The sequence below is a fragment of the Carassius carassius genome, chromosome 10 (assembly GCF_963082965.1).
Source record: "Carassius carassius chromosome 10, fCarCar2.1, whole genome shotgun sequence".
NCBI lineage: Eukaryota > Metazoa > Chordata > Actinopteri > Cypriniformes > Cyprinidae > Carassius > Carassius carassius.
This window is the reverse complement of record NC_081764.1, coordinates 35,309,216-35,325,008: the sequence shown is the minus strand read 5'-3', so window position 1 is coordinate 35,325,008 and position 15,793 is coordinate 35,309,216. Positions and strand designations below refer to the sequence as shown.

General features: G+C 37.8%; 1 protein-coding gene across 2 annotated transcripts in view; it reads left to right on the top strand.

Annotated features, from left to right (window-relative positions):
• Window positions 1-15,793, top strand: part of LOC132152219 (voltage-dependent T-type calcium channel subunit alpha-1I-like) — an 83,581-nt gene that overhangs the window by 27,335 nt on the left and 40,453 nt on the right. For both annotated transcript variants that reach the window (XM_059561032.1, XM_059561031.1), the window contains exons 3-6: window positions 6,839-6,950; window positions 7,216-7,349; window positions 8,066-8,163; window positions 9,620-9,779. In XM_059561032.1, the coding sequence (XP_059417015.1) occupies window positions 6,839-6,950; window positions 7,216-7,349; window positions 8,066-8,163; window positions 9,620-9,779 (504 nt within the window). The remainder of the gene's footprint in view (window positions 1-6,838; window positions 6,951-7,215; window positions 7,350-8,065; window positions 8,164-9,619; window positions 9,780-15,793) is intronic.

Below are 15,793 nucleotides of genomic sequence, written 5' to 3'. Positions count from 1 at the left end.
CACATTAATCTGTTTGAAAAATTTGTTTACTTTGAACATTTAAGTACAGTAAAGCAATACACAAAAATGTGTGTAGTTCTTCATGTTATGAAAAAAAAAATAAATTATTAACTACACTTTTTTTTGCAACTGAATATTCACCATTAAAAACTTCCAGTTTGTTAAAAGCTTCATCAATTATTGGAACATGATCATTTGATACTGTCATATGCATATTATTCATGAGATCATATAAGGCATTATAAGGTGCATTACGAATGCATTAAATTACATTTATAATGCATTAGATGTATAAAGACTTTAAGTAAAGTGCTAGCATTAAAAGGCATGATATCATAATTTGTGTTCCACAAAACTCATAATTTGGAGAGAAAAGTAGCAACAAATTGCTGCTTCAGTTTAGTTTCAGTAAATGTTCTGTATGGAGGAATGGAAACTATATTTTTCATTTATTCCTTTAGTAAGCATGTTTTTTGTTTTTTGTTTAAAAGGACTTGAGATATGAGTGTGTTAGTGTAAGTCTCAGTTCTGGCCTTCAGGTCTCTCTCATGCCGTTTAATTAGTCTTAAGTTATTTGTGAGTTTTAGAGGCGCTCGTGGAGACTGTGTGTTTGACTGAGAGATCTGACAGACAGCAGCAGAAATAAAAGAGAAATGGTTCACCTGCATGTGCTGAATGAGAGAGATCTGAGCGGCAGAATGAAAGATAACACCAGCTCAGCGCCACAGAGACTAAAGAGCAATACAAATCCCTTTACTGAGACTATTGATGATGCAATTAACCCACAAAACTGTGAAGTAACAAAAGATCAAACGAGTGGAAATGGAAAAGAGAAACATCACAGTGCAGATGAAAACTGATAAGAGCGTAATGAACGCTCAGATGTACTGTAGTGTGTCATATAGATTCTCATAGTGAGTGTGAACCTGGAGGACATACAGCATGTGACAGACAGGAAAATCACAGCTGATGTCTGACTGATAAAGCATAGACACTTTTACACACAATTGGATTAAAAATGACTAAATCTATTATGGCCATTTTTATTCTACAGCACCTTCTGATATCTGTGCCTCATTACCAGAAGAGTCAAAGGATTGAAAATGCTCACATGATAGTGATACTGTAATCACTGAACCCTAACTATTAGGATTTGAGGATCTGAGTTTCCTTTGATAAATTCATACTTTAAATTTACTTCATACTTTACTCTCCAAAAGTTGGGGAAGATTGATTGATTGATTTACTTGTTTATAAAGAAACGGTCAAAGCTGTAATATTATAATTTATTAATGCAAAATATTTTTGTGGAAACTGTGATACATTTTATTTTTCAGGATTCACAGATGAACAGAACATAGAACAGAAAACATTTATTTTAAATATATTCTTTTGTAACATTATGAAATCTTAAGTCTGTCACTTTTCATCAGTTTAATGCTTCCTTGATGAATAAAAGTATTATTTATTTATTTTTATATCTTACCTCAGACCTTTAAATGGTTGTGTATCTCACAAAAAATTTAATTATTCAAATATTAATTAATAAGTATATTGCACTCGTCTTTTAAATGTTTATTTATTTCTTTATTTTATAGCATAAAATAGATCTAAAATATACATATATAAAAACAGTAACGCAGCTCAAAGTGCAACATTATTATGATTATGATGATTATGACTGGGTGTTTTTGACGTGTTCAGTGTTGTGTGTTGAGGGGAGTTTCTCTCAGTCACACACACATTCATCTGTCTCTCTGAGGAACCCATTGCTCGCTCGGCTCCCGCTCTTTTTTTAACGGCTGCCATGGCAACAGGACGGTTCTGTCTTGAGGAATGCTGGCGGGATTCTGTTGCCGTTGGCAGCGGGAAACACTAGAAATAACGGAGATAATCCAAACAGTTTGACTGATACTGATGTCAGTCACCACAGAAAATAAGCTCATTGCTTTACAGTCATCAGCCCCACCAGGGATCTTTCATGTGATCAGAATGACTGAGAAAAATGTGTGATTTAATTGCAAAGTAGGATGACACGGTACCATATTTTGTGTTATGTTAGGCTACGTTCACACTGCAGGGCTTAATGCTCAATTCCGATTTTTTGAAAAAATTAGATTTTTTTGCATGGCCGTTCACATTTCCAATTAAATGCGATCTTTTGTGATCTCCTGTGTGAACGTGAAATGACCCAGAAGTGACCCGCATGCGCAGAAGAGTACTCAACGCTCAACGACGTCACTCGTTGTGTGCGGAAGTAGCTAACGTTAAACATGGATGTCAACAACAGTGTAGTCAACAGCGGAGCTCTTTTTGCAATATTAAAGTTATTTCCCCAACGGAGCACAATTACAATCTTCTCGTTTTAAGAAGAAAATTAAAAAGAATAAGGAGAGCAAGGTTTTTGGCCATGGCATTTTGTGGAGCAGTGTTAGCAGCGTGGGTACAGAGAAACGTGTTGGTGCGGAATCGCAGCCAGGAGTGGTGGGATACTGATGTGAGTGGCTTCACTAATACAGAATTCATCAGTTTATCTTCTCTTTCCCGCCTACTTCAACGCAGACGTATGACGTTTGTAGCGTATCAATGACGTACGGGTCAGATACATGTGGCCTGGTCGTTCAGACGGAGGTCGCATTTCAAAAGATCGGATACGTATCAGATTCAGGACCACATACCCAAGTGGCCTGGGTCGCATTTGAAAAGATCGGATCTGTGTCGTTCAGACTGTCATGAAAAGATCAGATACAGGTCGCATAGGGACAAAAAAATCGGAATTGGGTCGTTTCAGCCTGCAGTGTGAACGTAGCCTTAGATGCACAGTAGTCAAAGAACAAGCAAAATGCATAAAGTTTGTTTATTTTGAAAAGTGACAAATAAGTGCAACATAAAGAAACAGTTACAACAGTGCTTTATTTAGACACTGTTTCTTCTGTTGTTGTTTGATTAATATTAGCGATAGACAGCCAAGTTTGATGCACAAGACGAAATCCCTAAACCACCCCAACAAAAAAAAAAAAAATCATTTTATTACATTTGGATTTGGATACATGTTTAGATCTGATCGATGACTACTTTTTGTCTTTATCTTTTCTTTTTTTTATTGTTTTGTTTGAATCATTGATTTAATAAAATGTCAGTTTTTTTTTCATTTTTATTTCAGTCAAGCCAATAAAACCTTTTGTTACCCCAAAAAACATAAAAACAATCTTGATCAGTCACATAAAAGTAATCAGATTCCAGCTACTCATTCCTTTGTAAGCTTCCCAGTACTAGTATTTTAAATTGCCCTTTTAATTTAGCTTTATTGCATGGCCAAAAACAAAAGCAAAATTTTGTGAGATCTTTATTTTTGTGATTATTTTACAACGCAATTATGAATTATGCAAGATTGCAAAAAAAAAGAGAGGGAGATTTTGTTGATTTTGCATTTGATTCAGCAAATCATAAAAAATCTGGAGGGACTGAGTCATGCACTGAGAGCAGAGCAGCAGTCCCACCTCAGAAAGATGATTTATTTTGATATGCAAAGAATCATGTAGTGCTTTAACACAAATCCAGGCTTGAGATTTCTGTTTTCCACTGCTCGGTATGATCTCGCTCCATTATAAGCGCTATAAAGTGACATGATTGTGGTTTCTGAGGTGGAGCTGCAGTGCAGTGCTGCCGAAGCTCAATTTGTGCAGGTCATGTTCCTCAGGAGTCTCTCAGCTCGTGTCTCCTTATTCACTTTCTCTCGATGTGTTTACTGGTCTTGTCGTTCATCACCAGCGTCTGCGGCACACGCTCGGCTCTAAATGACGCTCTAAAGGTCACCGTCTCGTCCCTCACTAGCGGTCAGACGTGAGTGTGTGAGTGTGTGATGATGCAGCGGCTGATGGTCGATGCTCTGGAGATTCTTGAGCTACTAATGCAGACAATCAAACTCTGAAAGGTTTTTAATTAGGAGTGTTATTTAGCCTTGAAAGTTTCAACTTTGATGAAATAGTTTACACCATTAAATAACATGTAATAAAGTGTTAAATTGTGGATTTTTTTTTTTAACTTTCTAAACACTCTTAAATCATGCATTTTAAATGTAATTAATTTGACATGTAAAGTTGATCTTTCCCCAAACCCTGCTACTGTACACTTACACTTCTGTGTGTTCAGATGTACAGTGAGTGATCGGCTGCTGCTCCTCAACTTCTAGACTCTCTATTAACTTGATTTAAAAACTCTGCTGTTGCCATGGAGATCAGAGAGTGTCGCTGTGGAGACAATAAAAGAGTTTAGCTTTGGGATTCTGGATGAGTTTCAATGAGCCGTGACAGACATGGCTCCGCTCCTGATGTCATGTAGCGCATGTCAATATATATATTTTTCCTCCATGTGGGGGACATATAATGAAATTCTGCCATAAACTAATGTCATACACTAACATTTAAAAAAAAAAAAACAGGTTGGAATGATTTTTAATGTTTCTGAAAGAAGTCTCTTCTGCTTACCAGGGCTGCATTTGTTTGATCAAAAACATAGTAAAATTGTGAAATATTATTCTAATGTAAATCATCTGTTTTCTGTGTGAATCTGTGTTAAAGTGTAATTTATTTCTGTGATGCTCCGCTGTATTTCCAGCATCATTCCTCCAGTCTTCAGTGTCACATGATCTTCAGAAATCATGAAAATATGATGATTTACTGCTCAAGAAACATTTCTGATTATTATCAATGTTGAAAACAGTTGTGCTGCTCAATATTTTTGGTGAAACTTTGATGCATTTTATTTCTCAGGATTCAGAGATGAACAGAAAGTTCAAAAGAACAGCATTGATTTGAAATAGAAATAATTTGTAACCTTATAAATGTTTATATTGTCACTTTTAAACAATTTAATGCAATAATTAAAAGAAAAAAGGCTGACACCCAAACTTTTGAACATTAGTGATACTCAGGTTTTTTTATGGAGTAGTGTATATTTCTGTTTGCCCAAAATATTTTTTTTTCTCCACATTATGGAAACTGACCTCCAACTATGATCTCTCAACGTGTCTCAACACTTATGATCTTTGTATTGCTTTATCATCATACCTGCTTAATTTCATGAAGAAAATATTAAAAAAAGAAAAAATGACTGTACTGACCATATTTTAACTGTAATCGTGGTTCATTGAAGCAGCGTGATGAATCCTCAGGACATCTGCAGCACAAATAGCATTTAAGTCAAGACACTACATGAGCAACCATTGTTTGATAGTTTTTTTCTTTTTCTTTTGTGTTGCACTGGTCAGTGTTGAGATTTTGGTCTGTTTTGCTGCCATAACATGTCTCTTCATTCTGACTAGTGGAAAGAAAACATCCAAAATTCAATTCAAGTTTATTTCTGTAGCTCTTTTCACAATACAAATCGTTGCAAAGCAGCTTTACAGAAAATTACGTTTCTACAATATATTTAGTAGTAGCTTTTCAGTGGTGACTATATAGTATGTCAAACGGATGTGGCAGAAATACACGTTAGTGTGTGGACTTAGTGTAAATAGACACTACGTATATGTGTGTGTGTGTGTGTATACATATGAGATCAAAAGTGAAATCCAAACTGCATGGGAAAAACATTTTATGTTAACAAAGAATTGTGAACCTGGCTTTATCTGATCTTCAGCTTTCTGTTCTGAAATATATGCAAATGAGTGCATATTCCATTAGATCATCCCTCATTTACATACTTAAACATTACTTTTCAGAAAGCATGTAATACAAATCACTTGTCATAATGTACCACGATGAATCAGCGGCTGAAGCATCTCACATTATAGGAGATCACTTCTCGTTCTTGAATGATGACTAAACGAGTTTTCAAACAGATTGACGTGTCGGTGTGTTTGACCTGCTGCTGCTGGATGAATGAGCTCCAGAAATGAAATCAGTATCAACTCAGACAGGCTTTGTGTTTTATGCCTTTCGAAACTCTCTAAAGCTGCTTGGCACAGTAAACATTTTGACGAGTGCTAGACAAATGAACAAAGAAGCGCAGATGAAGACGGATGCTCAGGAGGAGCACACACGTTCATGCAAACACACACTCAACTCATGCAATCTGTCCACATAGTGTTATAGATGATCATTTGGACTTATTTAATAGAAAAATCACACTGGTTCACTTCAGAAAATCAACTCCAAACATTCAAGCAGTAGTCTTTTATTTATGTTTTTGAAAGAAGTCTCTTCTACTCACCAAGGCTGCATTTATTTGATCAAAAATACAGTAAAAATGTTGAAAATATGAAAAATTATTACAATTTCAAACATCTGTTTTCTGTGTGAATCTGTGTTAAAGTGTAATTTATTTCTGTGATGCTCCGCTGTATTTTCAGCATCATTCCTCCAGTCTTCAGTGTCACATGATCTTCAGAAATCAGAATAATATGATGATTTGCTGCTCAAGAAACATTTCTGATTATTATCAATGTTGAACACAGTTGTGCTGCACAATATTTTTGTGGAAACTGATAAATTTTATTTTTCAAGATTCTTTGGTGAACAGAAAGTTCAGAAGAACAGCATTTTATTTGAAATAGAAATCTTTTGTACCATTATGAATGTCTTTATCGGCACACTTGATCAATTTAATGCATCCTTGATGAATAAAAGTAGTAATTTCTTTCAAAAAATGAGATGTTACTGTCCCTAAACTTGAGAACGCCTGTCAATTAATGTATTTTTCTTGATGTGATATGCATATATTGGCAGTTCATCCTAACACTAGTTCTCTCTCTCTCTGTTGATAGATTCTGACAGAATGTGTAGGTTTTTTTGGTGTTGTCTCTTTGTCTGTGCTGTGTTCTCCTTAACTGGCTCACGTGGTTCGAGCGAGTGAGTATGATGGTGATCCTGCTGAACTGTGTGACGCTGGGGATGTACCAGCCCTGCGAGAACATCGACTGCTCCTCCGAACGCTGCCAGATCCTGCAGGTCAGTCTGAAACAGGAACCTGGTGAATCAGCAGAAGCCTGTTAATGAGCCGCTCGGTTCATTGATCAGCTCTTTCTGAGCTCGTCAGGTTTCAGCATGTTAACTAACCCGTTAAACGCTTTAGATCTAATACTCAAGCACACACTCAGATGATCAGCAGCATCATCTAGAGACTCGTCATTAGAGCTTCATGTTAATTAGCTGATCATTAGACTCTGTTGATTTCAATTGATTTAATTACATGGCTGATTTCTCTGTCTGTCAGGCCTTCGACGCCTTCATCTACATCTTCTTCGCGCTGGAGATGGTGGTGAAGATGGTGGCGCTGGGGATCTTCGGCCGGCGCAGTTATCTGGGAGACACCTGGAACAGACTGGACTTCTTCATCGTGATGGCCGGGTGAGAACACACACACACACACACACACACACACACTTCAGTTACACACTTCAGTTCAGCACTGATTCCTGAAGTGCTGAGCTGATGAAGCGTGATGTGTTCAGATCAGCACTGATTCAAGAGCTCTAGAGTTTCTCCATTCATCAAGAACGATGCTGTTAACAGTGACCAACCGTGTGAAATCAGTCCATATGTCTATTCTAATATAATGGTTTTTAATTTCGTGACATTTAGTATAAAACACACACCATCATTACATTTTTATGAAAGAAAGTAATTATTTTATTCATCAAGGATACATTAAACTGATCAAAAGTGACAGTAAAGACATTTATAATTTCTCGGATGAACTTTCTGTTCATCTGTGAATCCTGTTGCAGCACAACTGTGTTCAACATTGATGATAATCAGAAATGTTTCTCGAGCAGTAAATCATCATATTATTCTGATTTCTGAAGATCATGTGACACTGAAGACTGGAGGAATGATGCTGAAAATACAGCGGTGCATCACAGAAATAAATTACTGTGTGTGTGTGTGTGTGTGTGTGTGTGTATGATCAGCTGTCAGAGATCATCAAACCAGCTGTGTGTGCGTTTGAGAAGCTTCAGAACAAACACAGCTGAAGAACAGACGAATAAAACACCACCTGTACTGTATTAGACTGTAAAGATGAATTGTGTTTATAACATGTGTGTGTGTGTGTGTGTGTTCAGGGTGGTGGAGTATTCACTGGACCTGCAGAACATCAACCTGACGGCCATCCGGACGGTCAGAGTCCTGCGGCCGCTCAAAGCCATCAACAGAGTCCCCAGTGAGTCTGATCTCTGCTCATTTCTGCTGCGTGGAGTCAAACGTGCCTCTGTTTCAGCTGATTGCGTGTGATTAATCAGTGCTGGATCATAAAGGATTCATGGACGTCAGTCTGTCAGGAGACTCAAACCCTCCTGAGAAACCATTAGCTGATGAGACGCGCTGGATTTAACGCTGGACCTTCAGAGAACCGAGCAGGAGGAACTGACACGAACAACCCTAGAGACAAACAACACACTTCCATCATGAGGATCAGATAGTAAATGAAGAGTCTTCTGTGTCAGAATTTTTATTTTTTGCTTATATTGACCATATGTATATTTTTTCTTGTTTTAATCATTTAAGTCACTTAATTTTGATCAGTTCCTGAGAAAACAAGACAAAGTGTATTTTTGTCTTTCCAGTAAATGTATCTTAGTTTAAGAGTCTTTGGTCTGAAAAGCAAGACAGCACTACTTAGGAAGAACTACCTTTTCCCACTTTGAACAGTAGTGCAGGAAAAACATTTCCATACGTTTGTCAAATGAATTAAAAAGAGATCTGTTGTATCTTCAAACTTTGAAGTGTTTCAAATAGAACACCGTTAAAATTTAGAATCCATATTGACGTAATGTTCAATTCCTTTCGGTTTAATCTTTACATTTTCTTTACATGGTCTTAAAAAGTCTTGCATTTGTCTTCTTAACACCCGCAGGAACCCTGCTTTAGTTCTAAATACTGGAACCTCACAATAACAGAAAACATCTGCCATTTATTCAATTAAAAACAAACAAACAAATAATTATAGCGCATTTACAAATGAGGATGTCTCCAAAAGGAGTTTTTTGTCAGGTTTATCTCACTTGTCAGAAATGAAATAGGCACACAGTGTGTTGGCGCTCTGATTATGATTCACTACATCAGCGAATGAAGCTTTGAACACACTGCTGAGTCATTTAGAGCCACGAAGAACCGACACAAATGAATCGAGTTATTTCTAAACACAATCACTCTGAGTTTGACACACTGAGACGTCTGCGTGATCTTCTTCTCTAAACTGGGATTAAGACTTGAACTGATCTGTGTAGTGTCTCATAAACTCAAAACTCTCAGTGAAGTTTCTTCAGGCTGGATGTGATTCGCTCATTATTTAGACGCTTTTTACTTCACCTGCGCTCTAAAAAAGCTCACTGTAGACCTGCACGCTACAGGAAAACCCCTGAGTGAGCGTGGATCTGTTAGTGAGGAGATCAGAGGAGAGAAACACCTGACACATTCACACAGCGTCTTCATGTCAGAAATTTCTTCTACTGGAAAGTTCGTCCCCAAATGGAGCTCATTTGCATGTGAAGCTGTAACTCGAATCAAGTTGAAGGATGTATGGTTTATCACAGTTTGTGTGATGGAAATGAAAGACCCTTCTGGTTTGAGTAAGGGCTGACGTTGGTGTTTACTGTGGTGCTCTGTGTGTGTGTCAGGCATGAGGATCCTGGTCAGTCTGCTGCTGGACACGCTGCCCATGTTGGGGAACGTGCTGCTGCTCTGCTTCTTCGTCTTCTTCATCTTCGGCATCATCGGTGTGCAGCTGTGGGCTGGACTTCTCCGAAACCGCTGCTATCCAGAGGAGAACTTCACCCTGTGAGTCACCTGATTTATTTATTTTTTGGGGGGGGAGTGAAAAGTCTGGAATTTTAGTCTAGTTTTAGTCAAAAACACATTTTAGTCATGATTCATAGTGGTTAAACTGATAATCACAGTTTGCTCAAAATGATAATTGCAATAACTGAACAAGATTGCTGTAATTTCATCAGAATTATTGCACTTTCATCTATAAGCTCAAATCAAGAGAATTTTGACTCGCACATGCTTTATTTAACCTGTTTTACTTTATTATCAGAAATATAAACACACCCTTCTCTTTATGAAAGCTTCTCACAAAAGCTTCCTAATATTAATTAATTTTAATAACGCTTTTTTTTTCTATTAAAACAAGAAAAGGCACAGTATTGTGGCACAGAGGTGCGTACACACGTGCATTTATTCACCCTCAGTCTCAAACGATACAGTCGAGATCATGTTTGGATTTATTACAGTTGGACATTGAGAAGGATTGATGGCAGATTGTGTCGCAGTAAACAGAGCAAGCGTCTGAATGAACACAGACTGGAAGTATGACACTGTGTTTGGAGCAGAATGTCTCAATAGAGTTCACTAAACTCCAGCTTGCTTTTCTGATCATCAGTGTGTTTTCTCTAATGCAGATAGAGAGAGAAAATTTGTAATTTTAAAGGCCGTGTTGCAGGGTTAATTTTCAACGAATTTGCGCAATTTGCTAGTTGGTAATAAACATTTAAACTGTTATCCATTGTATTTTATGTGATTGGGTATCACAAAACGGAATATAATACGAAAAGTAGGTATTATCTTACAGCCGTCTCCTTTCCCCCACAATGCATTGCATCACGTCACGTTGGGGAGAGAATTTACCAAAGCCTGCCTTGAGAGCATTGAGAGTGACTAGAGAGACGCGTAGTAGACGAGAGTATTCAGATAGCGCAGATTATAGATAAATACATAGATATAGATAGATAGACAGACAGATAGAGAGATATCGACCAACAGCGACCCAAACGCACTCACTTCCCTACAGCACAAGCTTTTCAGCGCAGTTTCCATGGGACAGCACCCACACAAGCACCTGCCAAACACAGCGACACACACACGGCTACGTTTGCAACAACATTTTCACCGGTGGACGAGATAAACGCTTAGAAACGCCCATATAGCTAGCATTTCTAGATGACAAAGACAACGTTTACCAGTTCTACGACACTATGACAAAGGTTACCGGTACTTATCTGAACTAACGTCATGATCACTGCCACTAGATATAAAGAAAACGTTGATTTTTCTCTCGGTGCTACTCAATGACAGTAAATATATATGTGTGTGTGTGTGTGTGTGTGTGTCGTTATTGTGCACTGCTGCTCGTAGACTAGCTCCAGTGCTCATTGCTGTGATGCTAAATGATAGCAACTCACCAGGACACTTCACCAACTCTCCACTCTTTCTCTTCGGACCATGCATTTAATAAGCTTTGACGGACATCAGTTCTTGGCAATTCCTCATGTGCCCTCTCACATCTGGCAGGTTTGAAATTACACAGCTGCAGGTCATCATACATGTTGGCTCTTGACACCTCTTCCTCATCCCAGTCAGTCGCTATAATGTTAGTTCTGATGCTATGTTCCAGGCAGGTTTTTGAGCTCGTAATCACTATTTCATACCACTACCGACTTTTTACCGTTCCGGGCAAGTCACGCCAAACTTTCTGTGCGCAAGGAATTGTAGCTAGATTATTTATTTTATTGCAACGTTACATTGACCTAAAATCGTTTTTTCAACTTGTACCACTTGCATAAACACTGCATCCGTAGGCAGTATTATCCGTAGGGGTATTATGCCATCGTTGTTTCGCGTGCTGTGTGACGTCAGAACTCGGAGTACATCGATCTAGTACGAGTTCACGGGTGGGAAGTGATGGGTTTGACTGCCGTTCCAGTGCACTTTCACGGGTTTAAGGTCCGAAAAACACGGGTTACGTGTTGCCTGGAACATGGCATCATACTAGACTGAGGCTACCTTTCCTCCACTTCTCCCCAACGTGATGTCATCACCTAGTTGCGTAAAAAAAAAAACGTTAATACCAAAAATGTAAAAAACTGGTCTTTAAGACCATTTTTGAGACATTTTAAAAATGATATACATATCGTGGGTGATTTATGTACCCATTAATCGAAAGTGGTGGTTAACCTGCAACATGGCCTTTAAGAGAGAAGCTCTGATTTAAACTTGAGACGCCTGTCAACCGCAAGCAAGATTTTTATCTCCTCTTTTTTTTTTATAAAGAAAACTGGAGACTTTATTTTCAAAATGTTTTTAGTTTTTAGTCTTATTATAAACATGATATTGCATGTTTATATAGTCTCATTGTCTAGTGATGTCTAGGCTTCTCCAGGGCTGGTTTTCATCCTGCTGCTCGTGGTCTGGTCCTGGTTTCTGATGGATCGTGAGTTTCTGCTTTATATGATCACTCTCTGATCTCCAGCGGTGAACTGCACGTCTCTGAAGGCTCTTCTGGGGTTTGAACCTCAGTGATGATGCTCGTGCTGATCTTTCTGGTCTACAGTTTTTCAGTGTAAACTCACAACGTTTATTGAGCCTCAGGAGGGTTGGAGATATTTATGAAGCTGTCGTGATGTTCCCTCATTAGTGCGCACTGCAGATCCCTCACTAGAGAGCACAAAGTGTCCAGCGTTACAGTCTGTCATCTGTTTGTGTCTCCAGAATAAGTGAAATAAATACATTGACCATATTTTGTTTCACTAGATCCAGTTATGATATCAATAAAAATGAGGTCAAAACAACAAAACACGTACACTAATGGATCATGCACAATAATATCAGTAACATGCATTTAGAAAATTTTAAATGCATGTTATTGATTTTATTGTGAACAATTCATGTGCGCATGAATGTGGATTTTACTATAGTTTAGCTGTGATCTGATTAATGCATCTATAAGACATGATGATGTTAAAAATATTAACTTAATGATTTTCCGTAAAGCTACTTTGAAACATGTGTTTTGGCATGCAAATAAATTTGACTTGACTTTAATGATCCTAAAATTGGTAAAATATGCTTTTATATTTCTTCCTGTTGATTCTGGGGTGTGTGATGAGTGATGGCGCGCAGCAGTGGCTGCTGGGAGAATTACGGCTCTGACCTTGTTATGTCATGCATGTTGCGGCTGTGATGATGGACGGTGTGTGTTTCAGCGCTCAGGAAAGCAGCAGTCTCCAGAATAAACACTTCAGCGTGACTGTGAGGTCAGCTGTACCTGTAGTTCACAACACACATCTGACACGCAAGACCTGATGAAGACATCTGGATGAGAAGAACATCAATCTAGAATAAACAGCTCCTTTGCAGAGCTTCAAAGTCGGCATGAAATGGAAATTCACCTGATTTATTTTATCAGTGCATGCTATAAATCTCATGGTGTATATTTAATCTGTGCATATCTTTCATTATTTAGAAAGACTTTACAATAAGGATACATTTATTAGCATTAGTACTCTAACAAATGCAGAAGAAAGAAAACTAATGCTCCTTGCATTTCATTTCAACTATAAAGGAATAATTCACCCAGAAATCAGCTGATAAAATCATCACAATAATCCACAAGTTATCTTACAGCACTCCAGTCCATCGGTTAACATCTGCAGAAGACAAAAGCTTCACTTTTTTTTTAGGGGAAGATTTCTTTAAATCAGCTCTATTGTGAGTCTTGTTTGAGGCGTCTTGGACAAGAATGTACTCCTTAGTTGTATTGTAGTAACATTGTTTCCATGTTCCCTTCAGTCTCCTGCAGGTAATCTCCTGTCTTACTTCTGCTCTATTTTTACACATCTCTGTCCCTTTGGTCTTTAGCAGAGCCCTCTGAACCCAACACACTGGAGAACAACAGCTCAGAGCAGCTTTAATGATGACTGACTGTCCTGAAGCTCTGAAACCAGCAGAGATCACAAACAGAACCTGAACCCCGACACTGCTGAGAAGAAAATCTCAAATTAATACACTTATTCACTATTTTGGGTTCAGTAGGTTTTAAAAAAATGTTTTTTTGAAAGAAATCTATTTCAAGGCTGCATTTAATTGATCAAAACACACAAAAAACAATGAAATATTAGAATGTAAAACATCTGTTTTCTGTGTGAATCTCTGTTAAAGTGTAATTTATTTCTGTGTTACTCCACTGTATTTTCAGGGCTAGTCCACACGGACACAGGTATTTTTATAACCGGTGTTTTTCCTCCTGCGTTTAAAAAAAAAATCCCGTCCACATGAAAACGCCAAAACATGCTATCAAGCGCTGTCAAGAGCATGCCACACCAGCAGGCGGCGGTATAACCCAAATTGTAAAGTCACCTTGGACAATCAGAAGCAGTCAGCAGCGCACAATCTGACGTCAAACACAGCGGATAACGGCGCACACTCTGACGTCGCAAGGCAAAAACCCCGGTTATACTGTCCACACGACAACACTGCAACCGGCGTTTCTGAAAATGCTCACCCTGGCCGTAGTTTTCAAAAATGTGCCCTGAAACTGCGTTTTCGTGTGGACGAAAGGCCGAACCGCGTAAAAAAAGTCACGGTTATAAAAATACCCGTGTCCGTGTGGACAGGGCCTCAGCTTCATTCCTCCAGTCTTCAGTGTCACATGATCTTCAGAAATGATGAAAATATGATGATTTACTGCTCAAGAAACATTTCTGATTATTATCAATGTTAAAAACAGACGTGCTGCACAATATTTTTGGTGAAACTGATGCATTTAAATTTTTAAGATTCAAAGCTGAAAAAACAGCATTTATTTGAAATAGAAATTGTGTGTGTACCATCGTGGCCAAAAGTTTTGAGAATTACATAAATATTGAAAATTGGAAAAGTTGCTGCTTAAGTTTTTATAATAGCAATTAGCATATACTCCAGAATGTTATGAAGAGTGATCAGATGAATTGCATAGTCCTACTTTGCCATGAAAATTAACTTAATCCCAAAAAACCTTTCCACTGCATTTCATTGCTGTCATTAAAGGACCTGCTGAGATCATTTCAGTAATCGTCTTGTTACCTCAGGTGAGAATGTTGACGAGCACAAGGCTGGAGATCATTATGTCAGGCTGATTGGGTTAGAATGGCAGACTTGACATGTTAAAAGGAGGGTGATGCTTGAAATCATTGTTCTTCCATTGTTAACCATGGTGACCTGCAAAGAAACGCGTGCAGCCATCATTGCATTGCATAAAAATGGCTTCACAGGCAAGGATATTGTGGCTACTAAGATTGCACCTAAATCAACAATTTATAGGATCATCAAGAACTTCAAGAAAAGAGGTTCAATTCTTGTAAAGAAGGCTTCAGGAGTAATTCTGACAAACTCCAAGAAGTGATTATGAAAGAATGGGTTGCTATCAGTCAGGATTTGGCCCAGAAGTTGATTGAGAGCATGCCCAGTCGAATTGCAGAGGTCCTGAAAAAGAAGGGCCAACACTGCAAATACTGACTCTTTGCATAAATGTCATGTAATTATCGATAAAAGCCTTTGAAACGTATGAAGTGCTTGTAATTATATTTCAGTACATCACAGAAACAACTGAAACAAAGATCTAAAAGCAGTTTAAAAGCAAACTTTTTGAAAACTAATATTTATGTAATTCTCAAAACTTTTGGCCACGACTGTGTGTATATATATATATATATATATATATATATATATATATGTGTGTGTGTGTGTGCAGTAAATCTCTGATATTCAGCATCATTTGGAAGCTCATTTCATTCATTTACATTTATTCATTTTAGCAGATGCTTTTCTCCAGATGAAACTCATACTCTGATAATGTCATTTGTAATGAATAATTCAGTATTAAACTGGAAATTCGTGTAAAATAGCTTTTGTAACTTTTTGCACCCCTTTACTAACAATTTTGGTCAATTTAATGCACCCTCACTGAAACAAAATACAAACTTCTTTAAAAAAATCTTACTGGTGCAAAGTTATGAATGGCAGTGTATATAAATTGG